Genomic DNA, 22,100 nt, shown 5'->3' with positions numbered 1-22,100 from the left:
GAGGTCTTAGCATTCAGTTTATGCCAGAACCTCCTTTATCACTCAAAAACTTCATATAATTGGCTAATAAGTGCGGTGTTGTTGCAGAGCTGACCAGAAGATCCATGGGTGTGTCCTGCAAATGGAAAAGGAAACATGCGTGCAGGCACACACAGATTCCTTTCTATTTAAAGCCCAGTGCAGCCACCAGAGCAACCTCCAACTGATATCTGGCTCCACTAATTTATACCATGTACACATTTGCCTGAGGATTATACTTTACATGCACTTGCAGCAGAGTTTTGTTCAGGCAAGTTTAATTTATTAATCCAAAACAGGTTTGTGTGGGAAGTGGTTTTAACAGGAGCGTACTTTTAGTATCAATGGCTCCAGCCCAGCACAATGTGCACAAGTTTACAATTACAAGCCATGATCATCTGCTGTAATCTGTTCCATGTTTATACGAGATAAATGCCAAACCATTAAACCAGTTCACTACATTTTCAACTGCTATCACTACGACTTTGGAGAGGCTGTCAACAAAAGAGGGGGAAATCTAATATACAACAAAACATTCTAAATATTTTTTTAAATTGTCTGGCTCAATTGAGAGTGAAATTAGGTAAACTCCTAACAAATAAATAAATACTAAGTTGCACTAAAGGCAAAATAATCAGGTTTTTATTTCAGTTCCGACTGTAAGCCAAAAAAGGCAAAAGATTTCTGTGGCTGTAGAAAAATTGCTACAAGCCTTCGGCACTGCACAATGCTCAAACAATGACCAGCCTGCTGGCCTTAAAATCTGCAAACACCCCAGTCCTGGAGTCAAGACAAATGACTTTAACATCTATTCCACAAGGCCTTGGCCAATCTAAACTCCCCATAGACCCTGGCGTAGTAAAGCAGAGTGCTCTTTCTGACAATGATATATTCAGCACTGCTGCCCCCATCTATTCTTAGATCAACAGAAACTGGAATGTAACTGTAGTAAATCTGAATTATAGAAATAGGTTGAGTTCAACTCCACTTGTTTGACACAACATACCAAAAGTCATGACAGGATAGTGGGCTTTGAGTGCGCCCTTTTTAATCTTTTTGTCCACAGTCTAAACCTTTTAGGGCTCCTAGTTGAGCCCAAAAACGTTTTAAAACCATACAGTTCAGAAGCTGAATTTGAAGGTTTGAGGTGGTCCGTTTCTTCATAAAATCAACTTCTGAAGCAGAAGGAGGGAGGCCTGTGTGTACCCTGAGCTCTGCAGCTGCATCAACCATGATCCACTAAGCAGACCAAACACTGACAAGTTAAAAGAGGACTGTGATTAGAAATCAGCTAGCCTATATTCCACCCTGCCCTCTTTCTTCAAAGCTGTTATGTGCACTTGCATGTGTGTGTGTGTGTGTGTGTGTGTGTGTGTGTGTGTGTGTGTGTGTGTGTGTGAGAGAGAGAGAGAGATGGTGGCTTAAAACCAGAATGGGCTGCAAAACACCATATTTGGACCAAAAGATGACAGAACAGGCCCAACACTGTAATTGGTTGATTTCCTAGTTGCTTTGTGAGAGGGGAGCGGAGGGTCTAAATTACAGAGTAGTTTGCCGTAGGACGTCATTACACAGACAGACATATGCCGCCCGCTACCACTACTGGATAGTCACTTATCCAGCCCGGGGAGGGAAGGTGGGTGTACTTGTGTTTTACTATGTGTGTGTGTGTGTGTGTGTGTGTGTGTGTGTGTGTGTGTGTGCGTGTGTGTGTGTGTGTGTGCGTGCGTGTGTGTGTGTATCCTTCTATGTAGCCAAGTCCCCAAGCAGATTAAAGAAGTATTTGGGTAGGGGGTTATGTACTAGTCGAAAGGGCTAGTCTTGGTGTGAAGGAAGATAGTCAGATACACTCGTAGCCACGATACAAAAACAGATTTCATTATTTTACAGTGTTTTGTTTCATCAAAACATTGGTTAATTATTTAATCATTTTCTGCATCCTGGCTAGGAGCGTGCGATTATCTTTTTCTTCACACGTCTGTACTTTCATCGTGGTCAGCACCTCTCCAATACTGGTGTGTTCCTCCTCTCTCTAATTCTGAAGGGGCTAGTGTGGCCAACGTTTTAGTTGCTGGAGACAGGCTTCAAAGCAGACAAAAAAAGCCTTATTTGTAGGTCACCATGAGCAAGCCCAGATAGCAGCACTCTTATTAGCTCTACAGCAGCAAGGGCATCGTTACAGACAACCATATGCCACAACTACTGCAACCTCGAGTGTAAGCCAAGCTTTATCGGGCAAAAGCTAGCCTAAAATACTGATACACGGTCAATCTTTCTCTTACACTCCTCAAATCCTGTAAAGAAGGAACTGGGAGCAGTATTTGATTAATCCTAATAGAGCAGAAAAGTGTAATGTGATGCTGTAAATTTACAAAATGGCAAGTACAGGAGAGCGATTATACATTCAAACAGTTACATATTAGACAAAAGGCAACTTTTCACAAGCACCGTCATCAATAAGCTGCTACTAACCTACTATGAGTGGATAAAAGGATTTCACTGACATACTGTAGGTTCAACTCACCTTTTCACCAGGACAATTACTGGTAGATATGTTATTTTATCATTGCCCTGGTACCCAGACACAGTCATCTTACTGTCAAACAACCAGTCATTAGCAACAAGGCCACAAATACTCCCCAGAGCTTTAGCATGGCAGGGTCACATATTTAACCCCTGCATGATGGAGACACTTGAATAACATATCACCATTAATCAGCCTTAATACTGAGAAAATGGAATAAGGGGACAGTGAGTGGCCCCTGGAAAGTATTATTAAGTCCTTGAGCCTTTATACAACTGTCACTATTAGTCTTTCTCAGGACACGTGGACACTTAAATGGCTAGAAAACTGCCATGCATTGTTAATCAAAGAATCATTTAGACCACGGGACATCCACATTTACAGTACTTGCTGGACAATAAGCTTTTATTTCAGCTGTCACAAATTGTTTGTCTCCTGACACGTGTCCACTTAAAACCAACTAGGTGAAGTGGCTAGGATTGGCATCCATTGTTAGCAAAAGATTTGGAATAATTTTGACAGGAGGTGTGCAGATTTATAGCATCAGAAATACAAATTAAATCAGGCTTAAAGACGACTGAATTAGGGGAGAAGGACACATAATGACCTCTGGACAATATTGTGAAGAGATTGGACTTTTATGTAGACTGTCATTGCTTGTTACTGTAACGACACGTTGACACTTTAAAACTTCCTCAGAAGGGAATTGACACTGACAACTGTACTTACAAATGTAAAAGCCCATATAGAGTACAACATCAGTGGATAGCATTTTTGGTGTATAGGTGAGTCATGGGGGTTATAAGAAATGTTATGCAACAATCATAGTGGTATGTCCCTATAGTCAGGAAATGTTGTAGTCAAAATATATTGAATCAAATTAATGCATGTTTCCATCCACTACTGTAATGTAAATTGGAATAGTATCCTAAGAGTGTCCTCTTATTTAGAGAAAAATACAAATATGTTGTATGTGTACATAAACATCGTCTCACCTGAGCTGCGACTGCAGTTTGCCAGCCTTGGTGATAAAGTCCTCCCAAATAGGGTAGCTGCTCTGTGGGGGGAAAAACAAACACAAAATGACACAATCGCCAGAACAGCTTTCACAATTCTGACAGTTACATAACCATTCGATCATCATGACGACAAACTGATGCCTCACCTCACCTGCAGGGCTAAACTGAACTAATCCGGTTATATCGCCCTAAAAAAAAATAACATTAGACCTGATGGAATAACGGATGAATAATTGTTCAGCAGAGTCGTATTCAACTAAAGATCACAAAGTTTGGTTTGAACAGAAAATAACTTAAAAATCCCTTCCAAATGTTCAACTTTGCCAGCTGGCTTTAAGTTTGCTCCTATTTTGTTTAACATTATACGTTATCTGCTAATGGGAGAATAGAATAGACACCGTCATGTCCTGCATGGGATGGGTAGCAAAATGGGTCACTGGCCTCTTTTGGAAAGATCCCCACACAACAAGAGCATTAATGCATGGTATAATGAGCCTGGTTCCCGATGGGAACCCAATTCAGGTCCTGGGCTGAAAATAGTTGAGGAGCCTTCTATCGAAAACCATCGCAGGGAACTGGTGGCCTCATGCATCGACGTAGTAAGCCGGCACCAAAAGATGTGATGAATATCCCATGAGCACATGTTTGTCACTGATGTGCCACTAGTTTCAGGGGTCTGTGGAATGTCATGCTATGCTGTCAAACATTACACCCAACAACCAACTCAACTCTCAGTACCTTCTTTCTTTCACTCTTATCTCCCCGACATCACTTTTTTCGACATCTGTGCCACTTTTTGTCACTTATCTCTGCTCTCTCTCTCTAAAGCGGCCACCGCCATCAGCTCAAACACTCCAGCACCACGACAAAAAAAAAGGGGAGCTCCTTCTGCATTTCTCCTTTCATTTCTTATTCGTCTTGTCGACAGCTTCGGTTTAGCGAGCTGTCACTTTAGTTTTCGAGTATACACAACCCCATCTGTAGCACTCGATAGGAAATAGACATGACTGGAAATGTGTGTAGGGAGAGACAAAACAAACACACTATGCATTTGGATATTTTCACAGGATTTTACAGGCAGCATAGTTGCCAGACAGTTAAGAGAATTTGGAAAAATGAACTACCCTAGTCAAGTGAGACATGGGACACTGAGAAGTGCTGAATGTGAAATATTCACAACAAACTTTGTTTAGTCCAGCAGATGGATGGATGGATGGATGGCCATTTGACCTACACATGTCAAAGCCTTCAGACCCTGCGGGTACTTTTCTATCCTGACAGCTACATTCCCAGAATTCCTTCCGGCAAATACAACAGCTGGGGAATTACTAATTGTCTCATCGACCAAGCTGTAAGAGATGGCAAAAAAAAAAAAATAGCTGCCCTGGTTTTGATATTGCTGCGTTAATTTCAACCTGGAACAAACGGACGTAAAAAAAAAAAATAGGAGGATGTGTCTTTTTCAATAGAGTACAATGGAAGGGTTGGAGAAGAGTGCATTATAATATAATAGAATTAGCTAGCTACCGCAAAACGGAACTGTAGGTAGCAACACTACACACTAAAAGCTACGGACCGAGCTATCATGACGTTGGAATTAATGCCTCAAATGTACTTAACTCCACTGCATGTATTTATCGCCGTCTACGGTTGGTACGGAATTCAGTTTGGTTCCAAAGTGTGACGCAAAGTTACCGGCGAACGTTACATTGCCGTTTGTTTGACCGAACGTAACTATTAACGTTAGCTAGGTCATCTGTTGGAGGAAAGCCCCATTAAGGTTAACGTAGACAGATGTTTAGGAGGAAATGTAGCTGGCTGGGTGAGATTAGTTCGCTAAACAGCTGTAGGGTAGCGTGGGTTGCGCGTTGCGAAGTTCGTTTGTCTTTACCTTCATGTCTCCGATAACAGTTTGGAAGAGTCCTCCAAGCGCGCTGCATTCCTTCTCGATAACAGCCTCCATTTTCAGGACCAACTCCAGTGGTCAGTCCGGACTCAGTGAGCCGCTTTTTTTCAGTTGGCCACCTCCTCTCTCCGGGAAAAAAAAAACAAATACTCCCAAAAATATGAACACAAAGCCCGCGTGTAAGATTCTGTTGTTCCGGAATCGGCGAACGACAACTTTTAAGTCAAAGACGTAAAGAAAACACAGCTCGGCTCTGCCGCTCGGGTGCACCGTTTACTTCAAATCAAAAGAAGCTGTTGGGACGAGAGAGACATTTAAATCCCCCTCTCCCCTCCACGCCGCCTCGTTCATACCCATGGCCGGGCCGTGAAGATATTCTTCGGCAATGTGCAGGTCGAAACTAGAAAAAATCCCAACGTTAGGCTGGCAACGTTATTTCGTATTTTGACAGGTAAATGCCGACGCGCACGGTTGTTCTTCCTGCCTTCTCAACACTGACTGAGAGAGAGGGAGAGGAAAAAAACGAGAGGAGAAACAAGCATCAAGTCTCCGACCGATCAAGGAAAAACTATACATTTCCGGTTTACTATTCTACACCAAAATAAAACATTTGATTAATGGAAGCTTCAAAGTGATGAAGGGACAAGGGAGACAATTATATGCAATATTCTGGAAATGGAAAGTTAGGCAATTAGCATTTGACTGAAGTTAGGAACACAGTTATCCTAGACTCTCAAAGGGGCAGTTGTTGTATCACAATTCACAAACAGCAGTGTGTGAATGTAACACAAATCAAACATAAAAAAGCCTGACGAGAAAGTGTTTTCACTTTTTTTTTTTTTTTTACTTTACTCTTACATTTTTAAAACTTGGTTGTGACTTATTGTGAAAGAATACACACGATACTTCCGGTATTATTCTGTCTAACTTGACTCATGATGGGAGACGAAGGTGAGCAATAGTGAATGCGCGCAGGGGAAGTAAAGTGCGTTCATAGGTTGTCTGATGTTTTTTTCATTAGCACCGCAGAAAACAACGCTAAAACAGCGGCTGGATGTATGGGCTAAATTACTTTTGTTATTCAGATAACAAAGTATTTGCTTACCTGTGCAGCATGATATAAGCTAAGCAAAAATATTGTACAGCACCACCACTTGTTTTGTTGATTCAACATTTTACTATTTATGTATAAACATTGGCTAAATATTGGAAGGTTGAGCAGTTGTAGATAACGGGCGACATCTAGTGGCTGCCATTAAAAATTACCACAACAAATTAATGCAGGGCGTTCAACAGTAACATGATGTTATAAAAACGTTAGTCATCCAAATAAAGAAAATAATGATGTTATAATTGCAGCTGTTTTTTTTTGTTTTTTTTATTGTGTAAAGGGCTATAGAAAATTAAACCGTAACTGTTACTAGCGCCGACCTTTGTCAGACTCTTCCACATTAGCCTGACAAACTTCTCAGCAGCAAATGATATACATGTATTATGCACTAAAACTATAGAGGTCAAAATCTCTGCTATGGAAGCAATTGCAAGAAGTTGTCTGCTCAAACCCCATCAACAATCTCTAGTCTTGTCATAAAATACAGGGTCACCTTTAGTCAAAGGGAAATTGCTGACTTGGTCAAGCGTGCAACCTGAGGAATCATGTGGGAAACAATACCGCCTAGGTAGGGACACTGTTGTAGGTCCAAGTATATCCGTCAAGCCCATATGGATAGGAATTGAAATGTTGACTTTGGCGACTCCTAGTGGTAGCATAAAAAAATCGCACCGTGGCAGCTACCAATGCACCCTCTAATGATATAAAAGACAACAGCTTCTTTTTCTTCAAAACCTTTATTTCTGTAGTTCTAGAATTAATGCATTTAAAATGTCAAAAATAGTGAGCAGGTGTCAAAAAATATAAATCAAAAACTATTTTTGAATTAATTACACATAACAGCCTATTGCAAACAAAATCATACAGTAAATACAACTAATAAATCATATCGCATGATAGTTATTGATTTAGGATTTTTATGATGCATCAATTCAGTTACAATGAGGGTCAAACCCCATAGACACACTACAATACATACTTAAATTATGCATCAGTAGATAAAGATCACTGTTTGAAATACAGTAGCTGACAAAAGCCTTTTTTCTGTATTGAGGATTCGATTAAATGATTAGTTTAAAGTCGAACTCAACAGTGACAAATTTATTCAAATGATATTTATCAGTAGTCACACTGGAGTTAACCACACAGGACAGCACTCAAACAGTTTAAAAAGTCACAGATATTATTATTATTATTATTATAAGATATATTATGTACAATAGTTCAAATATTGTTAAAAACATGTCAAGTCGGATAATACAGTTTGATAAAAAAGCTCACAAGAAATTTAAACTTTGAAATTCAATCATCAGATCAACTTACATTTTAAATAGTGGCCACAGAAAAATGTAACGACAGTCAGTCGCGTTAAAGCTAGAGTGAGTTGACAGCTCCTTAGCACCAAGGTAACTGGACGACAGCGAAAACAATCATGTTGCCTTTTAGGCTTTGTCAAACAAATTGCGCCATCTAGTTAAAATGTGTTCTGCTGTGAATAACCTGTCAGCAACAAGCACATGTTTTTCTGGGAAATATGTCCCTCCAATAAGGATGTGACTCAGGAAATGGGGCAATATTAAAATCTTTCAAAAATAATTGCACCATCACGTTAATATTCTGCTCTGCATAGCCTATGAGCAACATACATGGGCATGTCGTTGTGGTATCTGAAATGGGAAATATTCCCTCCAATGAGGATGTTACTCAGGAAATGGGGCAATATTTGTATGATTAACGAAGTGGGCAAAAAGAACAAAAGACAAAGCCATAACTCTCACAAGCATTGCTTACATCTTGCAAAAGTACTCAAATCAAATACAAGGTTATGTTAACAGCTGAACCGCTATTCTTCAGCCCCGTCCTCAAAATATCTTGAAATCCAAGTTTGAATCTACCCGAATCAAATCCTTTCATTATCTCATAAGAGAGTATTATTTTTCAGAAACATACAATTTGTCAACTATGTTTTTCTTTTGACGATGGAAGTTTCCCATCAGGAAAGAACAAAACTAAACAGCAGTGTGGAAAATGGAGTTTTGAGTGGAGAGGCTAATATTTCTAATACATGCTGAAGTCACGTAGCAGTTATGAAACTAGTTTGTGCTGGTTTTCAAGGTTGCATCCTCCACCTTTTGAAGCCCATCACCATACTGCAGCTGTAGCATAGTGTCACCACAAATGCAAATATCTGCGATAAAAAAAGGACAAAAGAGGGGAGGGAGAGAGAGAGAGAGATAGAGAGAGAGAGAGCAAAGAAAACGGTCGGTAAGAAAAACCCAGATTGTTTTAACTCACATGTGCTTAGTACAACTTCATTAGCTTTCATTACATTGCGAGTTCCAACAGCCTTATCGCAAGATGTCTTTGTTCTTCTAATCAGCAGCTACGAAGACCTACCTTAACCTCGCGTTACCCGACATAACCTGCTATATTCCTGTCAAAGAGAAGCTAGCACTTGTATCAGACTGTTTTATGAGCTGGCAGCAATAGGCAAACACGCAATAATCTGTATATTTTATGACCTTTCACATAATGAATAGGTGCATGCAATTATTTAAACCCCCCGATAAGACAGAGACAGAAGTTTAGGGAGCAGGGACATGAGTGCATTATGATACTTTATATTAAAAATGTGCAAATTATGCATGCTCTGTGTTGCAGGATTCATCTGAAAAGATATATGGCACTCACCGTGGCTGCCACATTAATACTGTATTGCTTGTCATTCAGGACTGTGAATATATTGCCCCGAGGGTAGGTTATACACATGACAGTGTCAGTGCTGTTAGGCAGTGGCTTGATGTAGGCTCCTCCATTGGCTGCCGTAGTCGCTGCCTCCAACACAAAGGCGGCAAAGTAGAAAACCAAAGCTATAAAATGGTAAATCACATCCTGAGGGAAAAAGAAGAGACAATGTGTTGGAAGTAAAAACAAGAAAAAGTTAAAACGTGACTTTTATCCCATTCAGTAATTCAGTCAGAGAAATAGCTGCAGTGGTGGCTGAAGCTACGTGGACTTTAGCATTGACATAACCGAGCAGGCTCTCTCTCACAGAAGGAAGCTTTCACATCAATTATAAAGCACAACACTGAGACACATCAAACAGGGCAAAGGAAAGAACCAGGGAATACAATCACAGTGAAAAGCTGAAGATTGAATATTGAACATCCTTTTAAGAAAGAAATAGGTGGACAGACACAGAGGGAGAGGGAGAGGCCGTGTCACAGAGTCACGAAGGTTAATGAGAGTTTGTGTTGTCGACTCTGCCGGCCTGGCGGGAGTACAGGCAGGCCTTTGTTGCTTTTTGGTGTGAGCTCATCATCCCTGTCACTCATTGTTCGACCGAAAACAAACAACCCCTCAAGCCCGGCTACTCCTGGGAGCAGGGCCTGGGTCCGAGGCAAGGCTGGTTCTGTCCGAGAGCCCAGAAATAGCATAGAGTACACTACAATGACATAACACGGCACAGGATCTCACTTTCTTTCTTGTATTATGGATATATTTATAGTAGTTAATGCACTAATGGAAGATGGGAAATATGCAAATTTAATGTTTATGCTTGAAAACTGTTCATCAATTAAAGTTGTCGATGGATTGGATCGTTGCAGCTCTATTTCACTGTTGTGTTATGTTATGTATGCACATTTCCACGTTAAATCCTGACCCAAGTAGCTCGACTCAACTAGCTCAAATGAAAAATGCCACAGTTGGACTCTCAGGGATCACCAACAGCTTTCAAAATGTACAAGTTTATAGCCTAAAGTTGGCATTATGATGCAACTTCTAAAAAGAGAGAGCCAGCTTCTAACGATTCAAAAGATTTGTTCGTACGCCATTCACTGTAACAACTCGTCTGCGGCCTACACCGCTGGCACCTGATCAGTCCGAACATGGAAATAAAAGTTGCCAGTAGACATTATTCTGTTTAATTTAGATCGTTAAAATGTTTGAGTCATGTTCAGATGAGGAAGTGTAACTGCTTATGCTGCAATTATTGGCAAAAAGCTTTATGTGATCCAACACGAGAGCTAATACATAAATGATCTGCCTCAGTGTGCAGTTAGATTATTACACTGAAGGAAACATTTTTACGACTTTAGTGAGCACCTGTTTTAAATAATCCCTCCAGTTATTGTTATAGAGGTTATACAATCCTAAAATGAGTCTATAGTCTAGATTATTATGTGTCTTTTTTCTGTGACAAACATGACATTTAAAAAAAAAGTTTTAGAACAATGACAGACACACACCCACATCACTGATGCATGAAATCTAAGATTTCACACGTTGCTGTGAGTAATAATAATGTCACAATACCTCAAACGTGAATCTGTGAGGCCACACTTGCCGTGTGGTGGTGAGTGAAATGTGAAATCACGAGTGAATTTTTTTTTGTTCCTCAAAGTGGAAACTACATAATAGCTACAATGAAAAGTAGACTTCAAAATATTATGCATATAATGGATATCAGCTTTTATTTCCATACATTAAAATCAATAATCTACAATAGAGTTACTAAAACCAGCCATGTATTAGACTATGACATTAATGTGCTTTGGTACCGTTGGCTAACTTCCATAAAGCATTCGATGCTTGATTTGTTGACAGTTTATAGCGCGAGTTGATTTGAAATACTGCTATGAGACCAACTTTGAGTTTTGCCACTGAACCATACCTCTGACTTTTACACCCACAAAATAAACAGTTGCTGCCATGACAACATTATCAAACACTGGCAGACGTCTTAAGACGGTTCCCTGAGGAGTTGTAGACCTCTGGTAGAGCTACGGCATGTTCTTTCTATGAGTGGCTCCCTCGTGTTGTTCATGCCATGCATGCGTGTAGACGTGGGCACACATGCAGCAAACTTCTAGCAAACATGCATGTAAACAATACTGCATTTGAAATAACTTAAAAACTGTTTGATGATCAGTTTTGCTCGAGTTTGGCCCAACATCCATTAACCAGTGAAATGCAAGAGGCCTTTTCATTTTAATCTGACTCAATGAACTCCAGCGCATTCACAACGCTATGCATTTAGAGGTGCTGATATTTTAATGTGTATTGCCGTTTGCTGCATGGTTATGGCTGCTCTGATTGATCAGCCACTGATCGTTACCAGCTAATGTTCATTCTAAACGGTTTGAGTGGCGGTCTCCATGCCATGTCAAGGCCAATTAAGAAGAGGTGGCGCATCAGTCGTGAATTGACACGTTTTCCGTACTCACCTGCTCACCTCACCCGCTCCCACATGCTCCTTAATTCCAGTTGGTTAACATGAGCACCAAGAGGAAGCTATTAATTAACCCACAGACCGACATGCATAACCGGTCTAAATGTTCTCAGTGGTCAACTGATTATCACACACAATGCATTTTGGTGAGTAACACTGATTCAGGGAGGATGACTGAATGGATGGAAAGACGTCCTAGCCTGAAAAGTTCACTTATCTACAGCTCACCAAGAAATTCCAGTCAGCGTTGACGCGGTCGGCGAGGCCAGTGACGAGGAACGTGAGGTAGGCGGAGGAGAGGAAGAAGGTGGTGAGGGAGACAAACATCACCCAACCCTGCAGCAGAGGCACGGGCACATTGGAGGAAGCCACCAGGATCCATACCAGACCACCAAATAACTGGGGACAAAATCAAACACTCATAACTGGGGACAAAATCAAACACTCATATTGGTCATTATGTCTCAGTGGACACATTTCTGTCATTACAGCTATTTATGACGCACTGAGGAGACATCAGATATAATAACCACATATATCTTTACCGGTAAGGGGTATTGTACTTTTCAATACTCAATGTAGTACTGAGCCATACCCCTCTGTTTGCCAAATCTAAAATCTGCATGCCTCTCTGAAAGGAAATCTTTGGCCGGCTGTGTCTCACAGGTGCATCGAGAATCAAGGATCCAAGGCAGAGTCACTGTTATGTTTGATATGGTTAAACGACACCGTTCCCATCTGAAGGCCTACCTATGCAGGACGCAGCTGCAAAGAGATAAGCATTCAAATCATAGCAAGTTTAGATAGCATGTAAAGACACTTATATTGTGCTATTCACTAGCATTTGTCAGGCCAACAACACTGACTGGACTAATGCAACAGGTGTTCTGACCCCGTCTTGGAGACATGGCTCGAGGCCACATGCCCTTGATCTGGCTGGCAAGCGAAAGCAACAAAAAAAAGAACGGCCTCAAGCCTCAGTCCGCACAGCACAGAGCAAAGACCTACAACTTAGAAGTCGCACGGGACTTGAACAACACAGGAGGCCATTAATTATTAATAGAGACTTCAGCTTTTGCAGAGAAGCCTACTTCAAGAATACAACATAAATCATGTATCTACTAATAATAATAAAAAAAACAACTATATCGAAACTTACAATTTCTACACAGACGAGGGCTCCAGAGTAAGTTCTCAACACCTCCAGTCCCAAAGGAAGAGAAATGGTTGGCGCTGGAAACGAGGTGGCAGCGGGATTAGCGGCTGGTTCCGACATCTCTGTATCTCCCTCTCTCTCGGCTCTCTGACTCCCCCTCTCCTCTGGCTCTCACCCTCCGTCTCCCACTACACGGACTCCGTTCAACAAAGGACGGGAGCAGCGGGGGGAAATTCCTCCGGCGTCGAGTGTCCCCCAAACAGGTCGGACAGGTGCAGGTGCCACTCCCTGGAAACCCAACGCTGCATTCAGGGACCTCGCGGAAAGCTCCTACATTCCCACATCCGTTTTATAAATCCCATGTGTAACGTGTGAGAAATGATGGGATACAAGGATTTAAGAGGTTTTAATTGATTGTGATGGTCACTTGAATACATAGAGTAAGACTCAATACAACTCACAAATTAAAAACAACTGCTTCTAAAGATCATAATCCGTGGGCAAACTACTTTTTTAAATTATCATAGCATTCTATAATATAGTATGATTATACTATTATTCACTCTTTAAGAATGGTGATCACGCTCAGATATTGTACTTATACTCCACTACACCACAGCTTCAGCTTGTATTGCTTTTTCTGATTATTGTTTGCCATACCCTTCCTAAAATGTCTCCAAATGTGGGGATTTTGATTAGAAATTGTCTGATAAATCCATGAAGTGTTCCTTTATGGGTTGAGAAAATGATCCTACTTCCAAACTAAATAAACCATTAAAGCCTGTTGGATCAGCTGGAACATGCTGGAACAAATCTGAAACCTGTTTTTTAATTACCTACATACATTTGATGAACATGTGACGATCTCACAATATGATGCAGATTAAACTATCTAACAGTATATAGAGTACCGGTAGTTTAAATTAAAACAACCACATCTACAGCAGTTAAAGGCAACATGCACATTCATGCAAAAGTCATCTGAATCCAAAAACATCATAGCAGTTTAACACTGTAAGGGACCATTTTACTGCATTACTTTTAACATACTTAAAACATACGTGGGTTTTGAATGCAAGACTTTTACTTGTAGATGAGTATTTTTTACAGTGTGGTATTTACTTTACTTAATGATCTGAACACCAGCTGCTTATATGAGCAACACTGGCAGGATGAAGCCAATAAAATGTGGACGAGTCATATAACTTAGATAAGAATTCATTTATAGGTAGAAGTTGCAGTACAATAGAGGGAGGCTATAAATACCCATTACCCCTAATGAACGACTAACAGTTATATTTTCATGTCTGTCCAGACGACCCATGAACTGACACGAATGTGTATTAATTTGAATGCCAATGAATAGATTTTTGGCAGAATAAACCTGCTGTCTGCATCAGACGTTGGTGAGGTAGTACATCAATTATGTCATAGAAGACATCAGGGTGTGTTTATAATGATGGAACACCACAGACGGATCACTCCTTTACTCCTCCTTTATACGTTTTTTTATGCTCTCCACGCCCTTAAAGTAAATTCTAGATAACTCATGTAAACTAATTGTTCACATTATAGAGGCACATGCTCATCCTGTAGTTCTGGTAAATCCAACGCCAACGGAGGGCAGGTGTTTTTTTTTAACTTTTTTACACTTGGGAGACTCACAATAAGTTTATTGTGGTGAATAAAGGGATACCTAATGATTTTTGATAATTGTATTTAAGTGCAAAATGCAAAGTGATACCAGTATGCTACCATGGTAGGTTAAAGCATATTTTGCTGATTATGGTATTATTGTGAATCGCCAGGTAATCCAGACATAACATTTTAATATAATCCGATGCCTAGACACCACACAGCTCAGAAACATTAATGAGAGCATAAAAAATAACATAGTTGGAGTCCTGAGTGTCGTGTCATTGATTTCTTTTTTAACACTTAGAAACAACACTGTGCACTGATTAACCTCCTCGGTGCAGGAGAAAATGAGTTTGAAAAGTAAATATTAGCTTAAAGCTTTGAGTTAACAGAGGAGGGAGGATAACTTATTTCCAAAAGGAAATAAGCAACAAACACCACAAAAAATATGGATCTGAAACATTAGGTGTATTTTTTTTGGGGGGGGGGGGGGGGGGGGGGGGGGGGGGGGGGGTTTGTTGTTGTGTTTTTAGATCAAATGGTAAAAGTGCTTTGTTACATCAGTTGGAAAAAAATGTCTTCTAAGCCACAGTTAATGTTTAGCTAGGACGTGGCTTATGTGAACCAATGTTGATGTAACCTCTTAAAGGGCACTGAGCTTTGTTCACTTCAGTGTGGCTGGAAGTCAGAATCCATACGACCAACATTAGACCCCTGCATCCTTCTTTTGTGCTAATCTGCTGATTCTCAAGTTTTTTTCAATGAGGCATTCTTCAGACTTTGGGAGATTTAAATGAGAAAATTGCGAAATATAAAAGGAGTCAATCCATGGTTCTATTTTCCAGGTTTTCATTGTTTATTTTTCAGTGGAAGAAAACATTAAGAAGATACAACATTGCGCGTTACACTTTTTTGTGTGTTGCTTTGAATAACTATTAATTCATAAAAGCAGGAACAGAACATGTAATGTGAAGATTAAAAAAAAAAAAATGGACAAATCACATTTACATTTTTGCTTTTTAGTTCAGAAAATACATTCGAAAAATAAACCCTAAAGTGAAAGTATATTTGACACTAGGGTAACTATCATCAGATTATAAAAAAAAGAAAACCCGGGGGCATCAACTGAAAGACAAAAAAGGACCTCAATCCTCACACACCCATGAATATTTTCTATCACAAACCACGTCATTGAATTTCTTTGAAGAACGTATGATCTCAACACAATCCTCATTGTTTCTATTATTGGGCTCCCCCTCTTTCCAGAATTCATCAGATGTAAAATCGGTCCCATCGACCCACTTCCACTTTTTCTCTTCCTCTTTGTCAGAGAGACCGATCCAGATAAGTGAATACACTTTGCTGACAAAAGTAATCTCTTCTATTGTGGTTACAATCGCCAGGTCTGCTCCTCTCTCTTTACAGTCTTTTCTGCTGTTGTCCCAGGATTTAGTCGTTCCTTGAGGAGAGAAATAGTAGCACTTGTCTCCGAATGGTTTCCATCCTTGGTGGCAAGATTTTCCTAGAGACAGCAGTACAAGTGTATTTTAGGTTTTGTGTTCCTGAAACTGTTTTAAGCTAAGATTTGGGGAAGCAGGGAACAAGCTTTGTGAGCTTAAACGACCAGTGTTACTACAGGCAGCCGGACTTTAACAACAAGTGCACCCAGAACCTGCTTCTAGCTTTGGATGCAGACGTGATTTGATATCAATGCACAAACTGCAATGGCCTTTATTAGAGTAAATTTAGATAAAATAACCAACACTGTGATTTGCACAAGGTTGAATGACCTAAACCTGCAGCAACTTAACAGTCTCATAGTGTTTGCATACCGTTTCAACACAAATGGCAGTGAACGGTAGTCTGGTTTTCACCATACTAAGGTCAATCTTTTAAGATTGAACATTAGTCTGGGGAAGCTGCGCTTTGTTTCTACTGCTCAAGAGGCGGGATCAATGGGCATCGTTCAAATGACTCCGTACGCAATTGGATAGTCCTACAACCAATCAGAGCGTGCCAGGAGAGAATGGCCATTTCTGATTGGAGCCAAAGATTCTGGCAATGTAACAGCGAAAGTAAGCCTGAGGGTGTCCAGCCTAAACTGCCGAGCGAAATCCAAATTTCCCGGAAGTTCAGGCAGGGTTCACCCAGCCTAAGTGAACGGTGGTTAAAACAGTTAAACTACTAAAGTATACACTGCAGACACTGATGCACACAATATGTGTTGAAGATGGGAAATCTCTGCTAATGGAGTGAAGTCAGAATTAGACATCCCATTAAGACGAGGCTCTCAAAGTTTGAAAGTACGATCTTTCAATGTGTCCACCTTTTTCGTTTTAAAACGAGACGTAAAGCGATAAGGTCTTAAATTTGCACTTGCGGACTGATGCTATGGTTTCATGTCAAATTCAAAAAGTCAAAATGGAAATTAATAAACAGCTTTGTTCTTGTGTGTGTTGCTTCTGTTAATACCACCACTACTGTTAATGCTACTACTGGTATACCATACTACCAACACCAAATGCAGTTGGAACCCAAGGGCCTGGGCTGCACGAGATTTCTGCCTAAAAGCCTATTAAGGCAGTTTTTTCTCGCCACTGTCGCTGTAACGCTTGCCCCTGGGTGTTATTGGGACTTTGAAATTGTGTTGACTCTTGAAATTTTGAGCGTATTCTAGTCCTGCTCAATGTGTTAAGTGTCCTGAGATGACTTCTGTTGTGATTTGACACTATAAATAAAATTGAATTGAATTGAAGAGGAGTTTGGATATTCTTCCTATTCGCAATTGGCATTTCTGATATCCACAAGGTTATCCTTCCTCGGAAAAATGACATCACATTTCATGCGGAGGTTGTATTTGTCTTTTCAGATATCCACAATTGCATTTGTGATATCTCGAGTGAACATTGTGGATACAGTGCCTTGAAAAAGTATTCATACCCCTTGAACTTTTTCACATTTTGTCACTCTACAACCCCAAACTTAAATGTATTTTATTGAGATTTTATGTGATAGACCAACACAAAGTAACACATAATTGTGAAGTGGAACGAAAATGATACATGGTTTACAAAAATTTAAGCAAATAAAAATCTGAAAAGTGTGGTGTGCATTTGTATTCAGCCCCCCTGTGTCAATACTTTGTAAAGCCACCTTTCGCTGCAATTACAGCTGCAAGTCTTTTGGGGTATGTCTCTACCAGCTTTGCACATCTAGAGACTGAAATTTTTGCCCATTCTTCTTTGCAAAATAGCTCAAGCTCAACCAGATTGGATGGAGAGCGTCTGTGAGCAGAAACTTTCAAGTCTTGCAGAGATTCTCAATTGGATTTAGGTCTGGACTTTGACTGGGCCATTCTAACACATGAATATTCTTTGATCTAAACCATTCCATTGTAGCTCTGGCTGTATGTTTAGGGTCATTGTCTTGCTGGAAGGTGAATCTCCTTCCCAGTCTCAAGTCTTTTGCAGCCTCCAACAGGTTTTCTTCCAGGATAGCCCTGTATTTAGCTCCATCCATCCTCCCATCAACTCTGACCAGCTTCCCTGTCCCTGCTGAAGAAAAGCATCCCCACAGCATGAGGCTGCCACCACCATGTTTCACAGTGGGGATGGTGTGTTCAGGGTGATGAGCAGTGTTACTTTTCCGCCACACATAGCGCTTTGCATTCAGGCCAAAAAGTTCAACTTTGGTCTCGTCTGACCAGAGCACCTTCTTCCACATGTTTGCTGTGTCCCCAACATGGCTTGTGGCGGGACTTCTTATGTCTGTTTTTCAACAATGGCTTTCTTCTTGCTACTCTTCCATAAAGGCCAGATTTGTGGAGTACACAACTTATAGTTGTCCTGTGGACAGATTCTCCCACCTGAGCTGTGGATTTCTGCAACTCCTCCAGAGTGAACATGGGCCTCTTGGCAGCTCCTCTCACTAGTGCTCTCCTCGCTCAGTCTGTCAGTTTAGGTGGATGGCCATGTCTTGGTAGGTTAGCAGTTGTGGCATACTTCTTCCATTTTTGGATGATGGATTGAACAGTGCTCTTTGAGATGTTCAAAGCTTTGGATATTTTTTTGTAACCTAACCCTGCTTTAAACTTCTCCACAACGTTTTCCCTGACCTGTCTGGTGAGTTCCTTGGTCTTCATGAAGCTCTTTGTTGACTAGTGTTCTCTAACAAAGCACTGAGGCCTTCACAGAACAGTTGTATTTATACTGATACTAAATTACACACAGGTGGACTCTATTAACTAATTAGGTGACTTCTGAAGGCAACTGATTGCACTGCATTTTATTTAGGGGTATCAGAGTAGAGGGGGCTGAATACAAATGCACACCACACTTTTCAGATTTTTATTTGCTTAAATTTTTGTAAATCATGTATCATTTTCATTCCACTTCACAATTATGTGTTACTTTGTGTTGGTCTATCACATACAATCTCAATAAAATACATTTAAGTTTGTGGTTGTAGAGTGACAAAATGTGAAAAAGTTCAAGGGGTATGAATACTTTTTCAAGGCACTGTATATGCAATATAATTCCTTCCTGGAAGAACTCACATTTCAGATACCGTATCTACAAACGCAACGGTTGCCAGTCGTAATTGTATTCAGATATCCATATTGTACTTTTAAATATCCAACGGGATTGCTGGTGTTAACTTCCATAAATCCAACAGAGCAGGACAGGTTTAGGAATGTTTGCCTTTCCTCTAATATGTCTGCGTCTTCCACACAGGAAGTGCTGTCATCAACGACACTTCTTCCATAATATTGATTCTCTATAATGTGTTAACACAAAGACCAAGCGTCAGTGTGTTGCAAAGACTCCCAAGCTCCAGTGTCATGCAGTGAGCCTGCACTCGGTTCAATATTTCCTACAGGACCGCAAACCATATTGTAGTTGTAGTTAGAATTTACAGTTGTACGGATTATCTTTCACTTTGGTGCAAGCAGCCTGCTGTTTACATAACGTTGACTTCGAAAGTTGCTATTTTGGATACAAGACTGTTGTCTGTGACATTCAGTAGTTTTGTTTAACAAGAGGCAGCACGAGACATTTAAGACCAGTTGGATTCAGCGAGGCGAACAATTGAATGGATGACCTTAAATTACTTAGTTAGAATTACTAATCTCATTATCCCTTGTGTTTAATGGAGTACGCTTCTAGCCACTCAAGTCTCTTGCCATTTGATAATGAACCTCTATCTTGTTCTGTTTCCTTTCTTAGCAGTGAATCCAAATCAAAGAAGACTACAGTCGAGATAGTTAGTTCAAGGCCATTTCTTACCCGTTTTGTTGAGAGTCAATCCGTTGACCTCCTCTTGCAGCTTATCTCGACTTGCAGCCAAAGCTTGGTATTGGCTCTGCAGCGCCTCCATCTCTTTTGTCAGGTTGCGGTTATTAATCTGCAGTTGGTCCCGCTCATCTATCAGAGAGTCTTTGTCTATACTCAGGCTGTAGATCAGGGTTTCACATTTTGAGTCTCGATGACTGATAGCACTGGAAACTGCAACAAGTGAGAAAGCGTGAATTCTAAGTGATCACTGCTATAGCGAGTTAAACCAAAACGGATTTGCTGATTGACTTTGAGTGTTCAATTGGAGTTTATTTTTTGCTGTGTACTTATTGTGATTGTTAAGGCAGTGCTGTACTTACTGTGGGCCACCACGCCTAAGATCAAAATCAGCAGAAGAAACCCCAGACACACTGCAGCAGCTCCAATCCACCACACTGATCCACACAATGTTCACAATGAGGAAAAACACAAATAAACAATCCAGATGGGCCATTTAGCTCAATGGTACAATTAGCAGTAAGTTGTCCCTATGTAGCTAGAAATGCTACATCATATAGAAAGAACTTTGAATTGCCTTGTTGTTGAAAGGTGCTATAGAAATACAGTTGCCTTGCCTTGCCTACTATTCTGACAGTGAGTGTTATACTGAATATTGGCAAGAACGTGGTTAGAAGTGTATTCTTACCAGACAGTTGAGGTCGCCATCCATACGTCCATCTGTTGCCAGTAGCCATCAGGTTCACACTATCTTCCCCAACCTCCCCTGACTTGCTGCCCATTGCCACTGACATCTGCCAAATTTGTGGTCAGAGTGTCTGTGCTGTGTCAGTTGTTTTAAGCTTCGATGAGTTGCTGACAGTGCAAAGACAAATGGGTGTGGAGGATATGTTCGTTTTTTGTTGAAGAAAACCCCTTGGCTTGGACTTTCATTTCAAGCAAAACACTGAGAATTATTTTCCTATTAGTTGTGAATTACAATAATCTTTTGTTGAGATTACTTGCACATCCATTGCGTCCACCATTATAACTTCACAATTGTATGCTTGTAATTGTGCATCGGTGTACAGCAGCAGTGTATTTTAAGCGATGACTTAGTTTCTTTTATTTGTGTCAGGATTGTGGACGGAGCCTTTAAGAATGGCATAGTGACACAATAGTCAGCAAAACTCTTACTTCCTGTTTACATAACAGGATGTTAGCCTGTGATTGGACAATTGTCCCTATTATAAGAAATGGATATTTTATCACTTTCCAAACCATTAACAACAACCCCTTCAGGACTAAACGTTAACACTGCAACTTTTATGCTTAAATGTTTGAAAGATTATTGATGCTAGTGGGTTGTAAGGAGACAGCATTATTAGGTCAAAGTGTTTTAATGAAGTATCATTTTTTTCTTTAATATGAAGCCATCAGCATGTCCCCATCTAGAGGCCCAAAGGTGCACACCATGTAGTCATTTAGAAAGTTAAATAATCACATTTCCTAAAAATAGTTGGAAGTTGACAACTTCCCCCAAAAAAGGAGGAAGTATTTCTTTGGTTGGGGAAATAGAGAAAAGGCCTTTGAGTGTGGACAGTTTATACGATTTCATCATCATGTTATCAAGGTGAAAATCCTCCAGTTTTAACTACCATAATCGAATTAAGCCCAGACAGGAACTAGAATTTTTTTTTTTAACCTGTTATCCTGTGCACTTTGCATCTTGCAAGGTATTTTTGTGATTGGTGTCTGCCTGGGACAAAATCAATCAAAACTAATTCCACTGGGAAAAAAGGAGGAAAATAACAAAGATGACTGCTAAGTTATCTTCTAGTATAAATGCATACACAGTGTGCTGTTAGCAATCGTTAGCGAACACATAGAGCTTGTATAGATTGCAGTGAAAATCGAATCATACAAACACTCAGCTTTTTTGTTGTGTGCGAAGCTAACTGAGCACCGAACTGGTACGCCAGGTTTGTTTGCCAACAGTGCAGGCTTACAGTTGCTCACTGAATTACATGTTTCTTCCTCACATTATATTAGAATTAGAATGAACTCATTGGAATTTCTATGGTAAAAAAATATCCAGTCAAAAAAGACATAGTTCTTCAGTATTCAACAATACAATATGATAATAATAGTGAGACCACTAACACAAATTGAACACAAATTTATGTTTAGATTTTCCTAATTGTACTTTTACTCTCTATTTGTGT

At 40.2% G+C, this 22,100-nt stretch overlaps 5 protein-coding genes across 10 annotated transcripts in view; 2 read left to right on the top strand and 3 right to left on the bottom strand.

Moving 5' to 3' along the window:
- Window positions 1–5,955, bottom strand: part of LOC311023892 (protein MTSS 1-like) — a 49,117-nt gene extending 43,162 nt beyond the window's left edge. For 3 of the 6 annotated variants that reach the window (XR_014598251.1, XR_014598252.1, XM_084026000.1), the window contains exons 1-2: window positions 5,453–5,954; window positions 3,538–3,599 (exon numbers count right to left, since the gene is read on the bottom strand). Coding sequence is in view for 1 of the 6 variants with exons in the window: in XM_084026000.1 (XP_083882126.1) it covers window positions 3,538–3,599; window positions 5,453–5,524 (134 nt within the window). In the remaining 5 variants the exon portion in view is untranslated. Of the gene's footprint in view, window positions 1–3,537; window positions 3,600–5,452 lie in introns of all 6 variants that reach the window. The other 3 variants (XR_014598253.1, XR_014598254.1, XR_014598250.1) reach the window with 2 other exon arrangements.
- Window positions 1–22,100, top strand: part of LOC311023896 (tumor necrosis factor receptor superfamily member 11B-like) — a 214,375-nt gene that overhangs the window by 119,618 nt on the left and 72,657 nt on the right. The window lies entirely within an intron of this gene.
- The window catches only part of LOC311023899 (secretagogin-like), a 168,193-nt gene continuing 150,583 nt past the window's right edge, over window positions 4,491–22,100 (top strand). The window contains exon 1 of the mRNA XM_084026009.1: window positions 4,491–4,494. The gene's annotated coding sequence lies outside the window, so the exon portion shown is untranslated. The remainder of the gene's footprint in view (window positions 4,495–22,100) is intronic.
- On the bottom strand, window positions 7,315–13,227 carry mal2 (mal, T cell differentiation protein 2). The gene is made up of 4 exons (XM_084026357.1): window positions 12,971–13,227; window positions 12,040–12,210; window positions 9,270–9,470; window positions 7,315–8,766 (listed from the first exon to the last, which is right to left on the bottom strand). The coding sequence occupies exons 1-4, from the start codon at window positions 13,085–13,087 to the stop codon at window positions 8,689–8,691; spliced, it is 567 nt and encodes a 188-aa protein (XP_083882483.1). The 5' UTR covers window positions 13,088–13,227; the 3' UTR covers window positions 7,315–8,688.
- LOC311023900 (CD209 antigen-like protein C) lies at window positions 15,590–20,696 on the bottom strand. The gene is made up of 4 exons (XM_084026010.1): window positions 20,585–20,696; window positions 20,259–20,333; window positions 19,891–20,109; window positions 15,590–16,127 (listed from the first exon to the last, which is right to left on the bottom strand). The coding sequence occupies exons 1-4, from the start codon at window positions 20,688–20,690 to the stop codon at window positions 15,751–15,753; spliced, it is 777 nt and encodes a 258-aa protein (XP_083882136.1). The 5' UTR covers window positions 20,691–20,696; the 3' UTR covers window positions 15,590–15,750.

The sequence above is a fragment of the Eutrigla gurnardus genome (genome assembly GCF_963514095.1).
Source record: "Eutrigla gurnardus genome assembly, chromosome: 14".
Lineage (NCBI taxonomy): Eukaryota > Metazoa > Chordata > Actinopteri > Perciformes > Triglidae > Eutrigla > Eutrigla gurnardus.
The sequence above is the reverse complement of the archived record's forward strand: the minus strand, read 5'-3'. Positions and strand labels throughout refer to the sequence as shown.

What these genes read in the sequence shown, in the direction of transcription:
- mal2 (XM_084026357.1), bottom strand. Translation starts at nt 13,087, where the DNA reads ATGTCGGAACCAGCCGCTAATCCCGCTGCCACCTCGTTTCCAGCGCCA. An exon ending in CCCTCGTCTGTGTAGAAATT is followed by an intron (nt 12,211 to 12,970) that starts GTAAGTTTCGAT and finishes TTTTGTCCCCAG; the next exon opens with TTATTTGGTGGTCTGGTATG. An exon ending in GTATTAATGTGGCAGCCACG is followed by an intron (nt 8,767 to 9,269) that starts GTGAGTGCCATA and finishes TTTTTATCGCAG; the next exon opens with ATATTTGCATTTGTGGTGAC.
- LOC311023900 (XM_084026010.1), bottom strand. Translation starts at nt 20,690, where the DNA reads ATGTCAGTGGCAATGGGCAGCAAGTCAGGGGAGGTTGGGGAAGATAGT. An exon ending in CTTAGGCGTGGTGGCCCACA is followed by an intron (nt 20,110 to 20,258) that starts GTAAGTACAGCA and finishes CACTTGTTGCAG; the next exon opens with TTTCCAGTGCTATCAGTCAT. An exon ending in ATTGACTCTCAACAAAACGG is followed by an intron (nt 16,128 to 19,890) that starts GTAAGAAATGGC and finishes TGCTGTCTCTAG; the next exon opens with GAAAATCTTGCCACCAAGGA.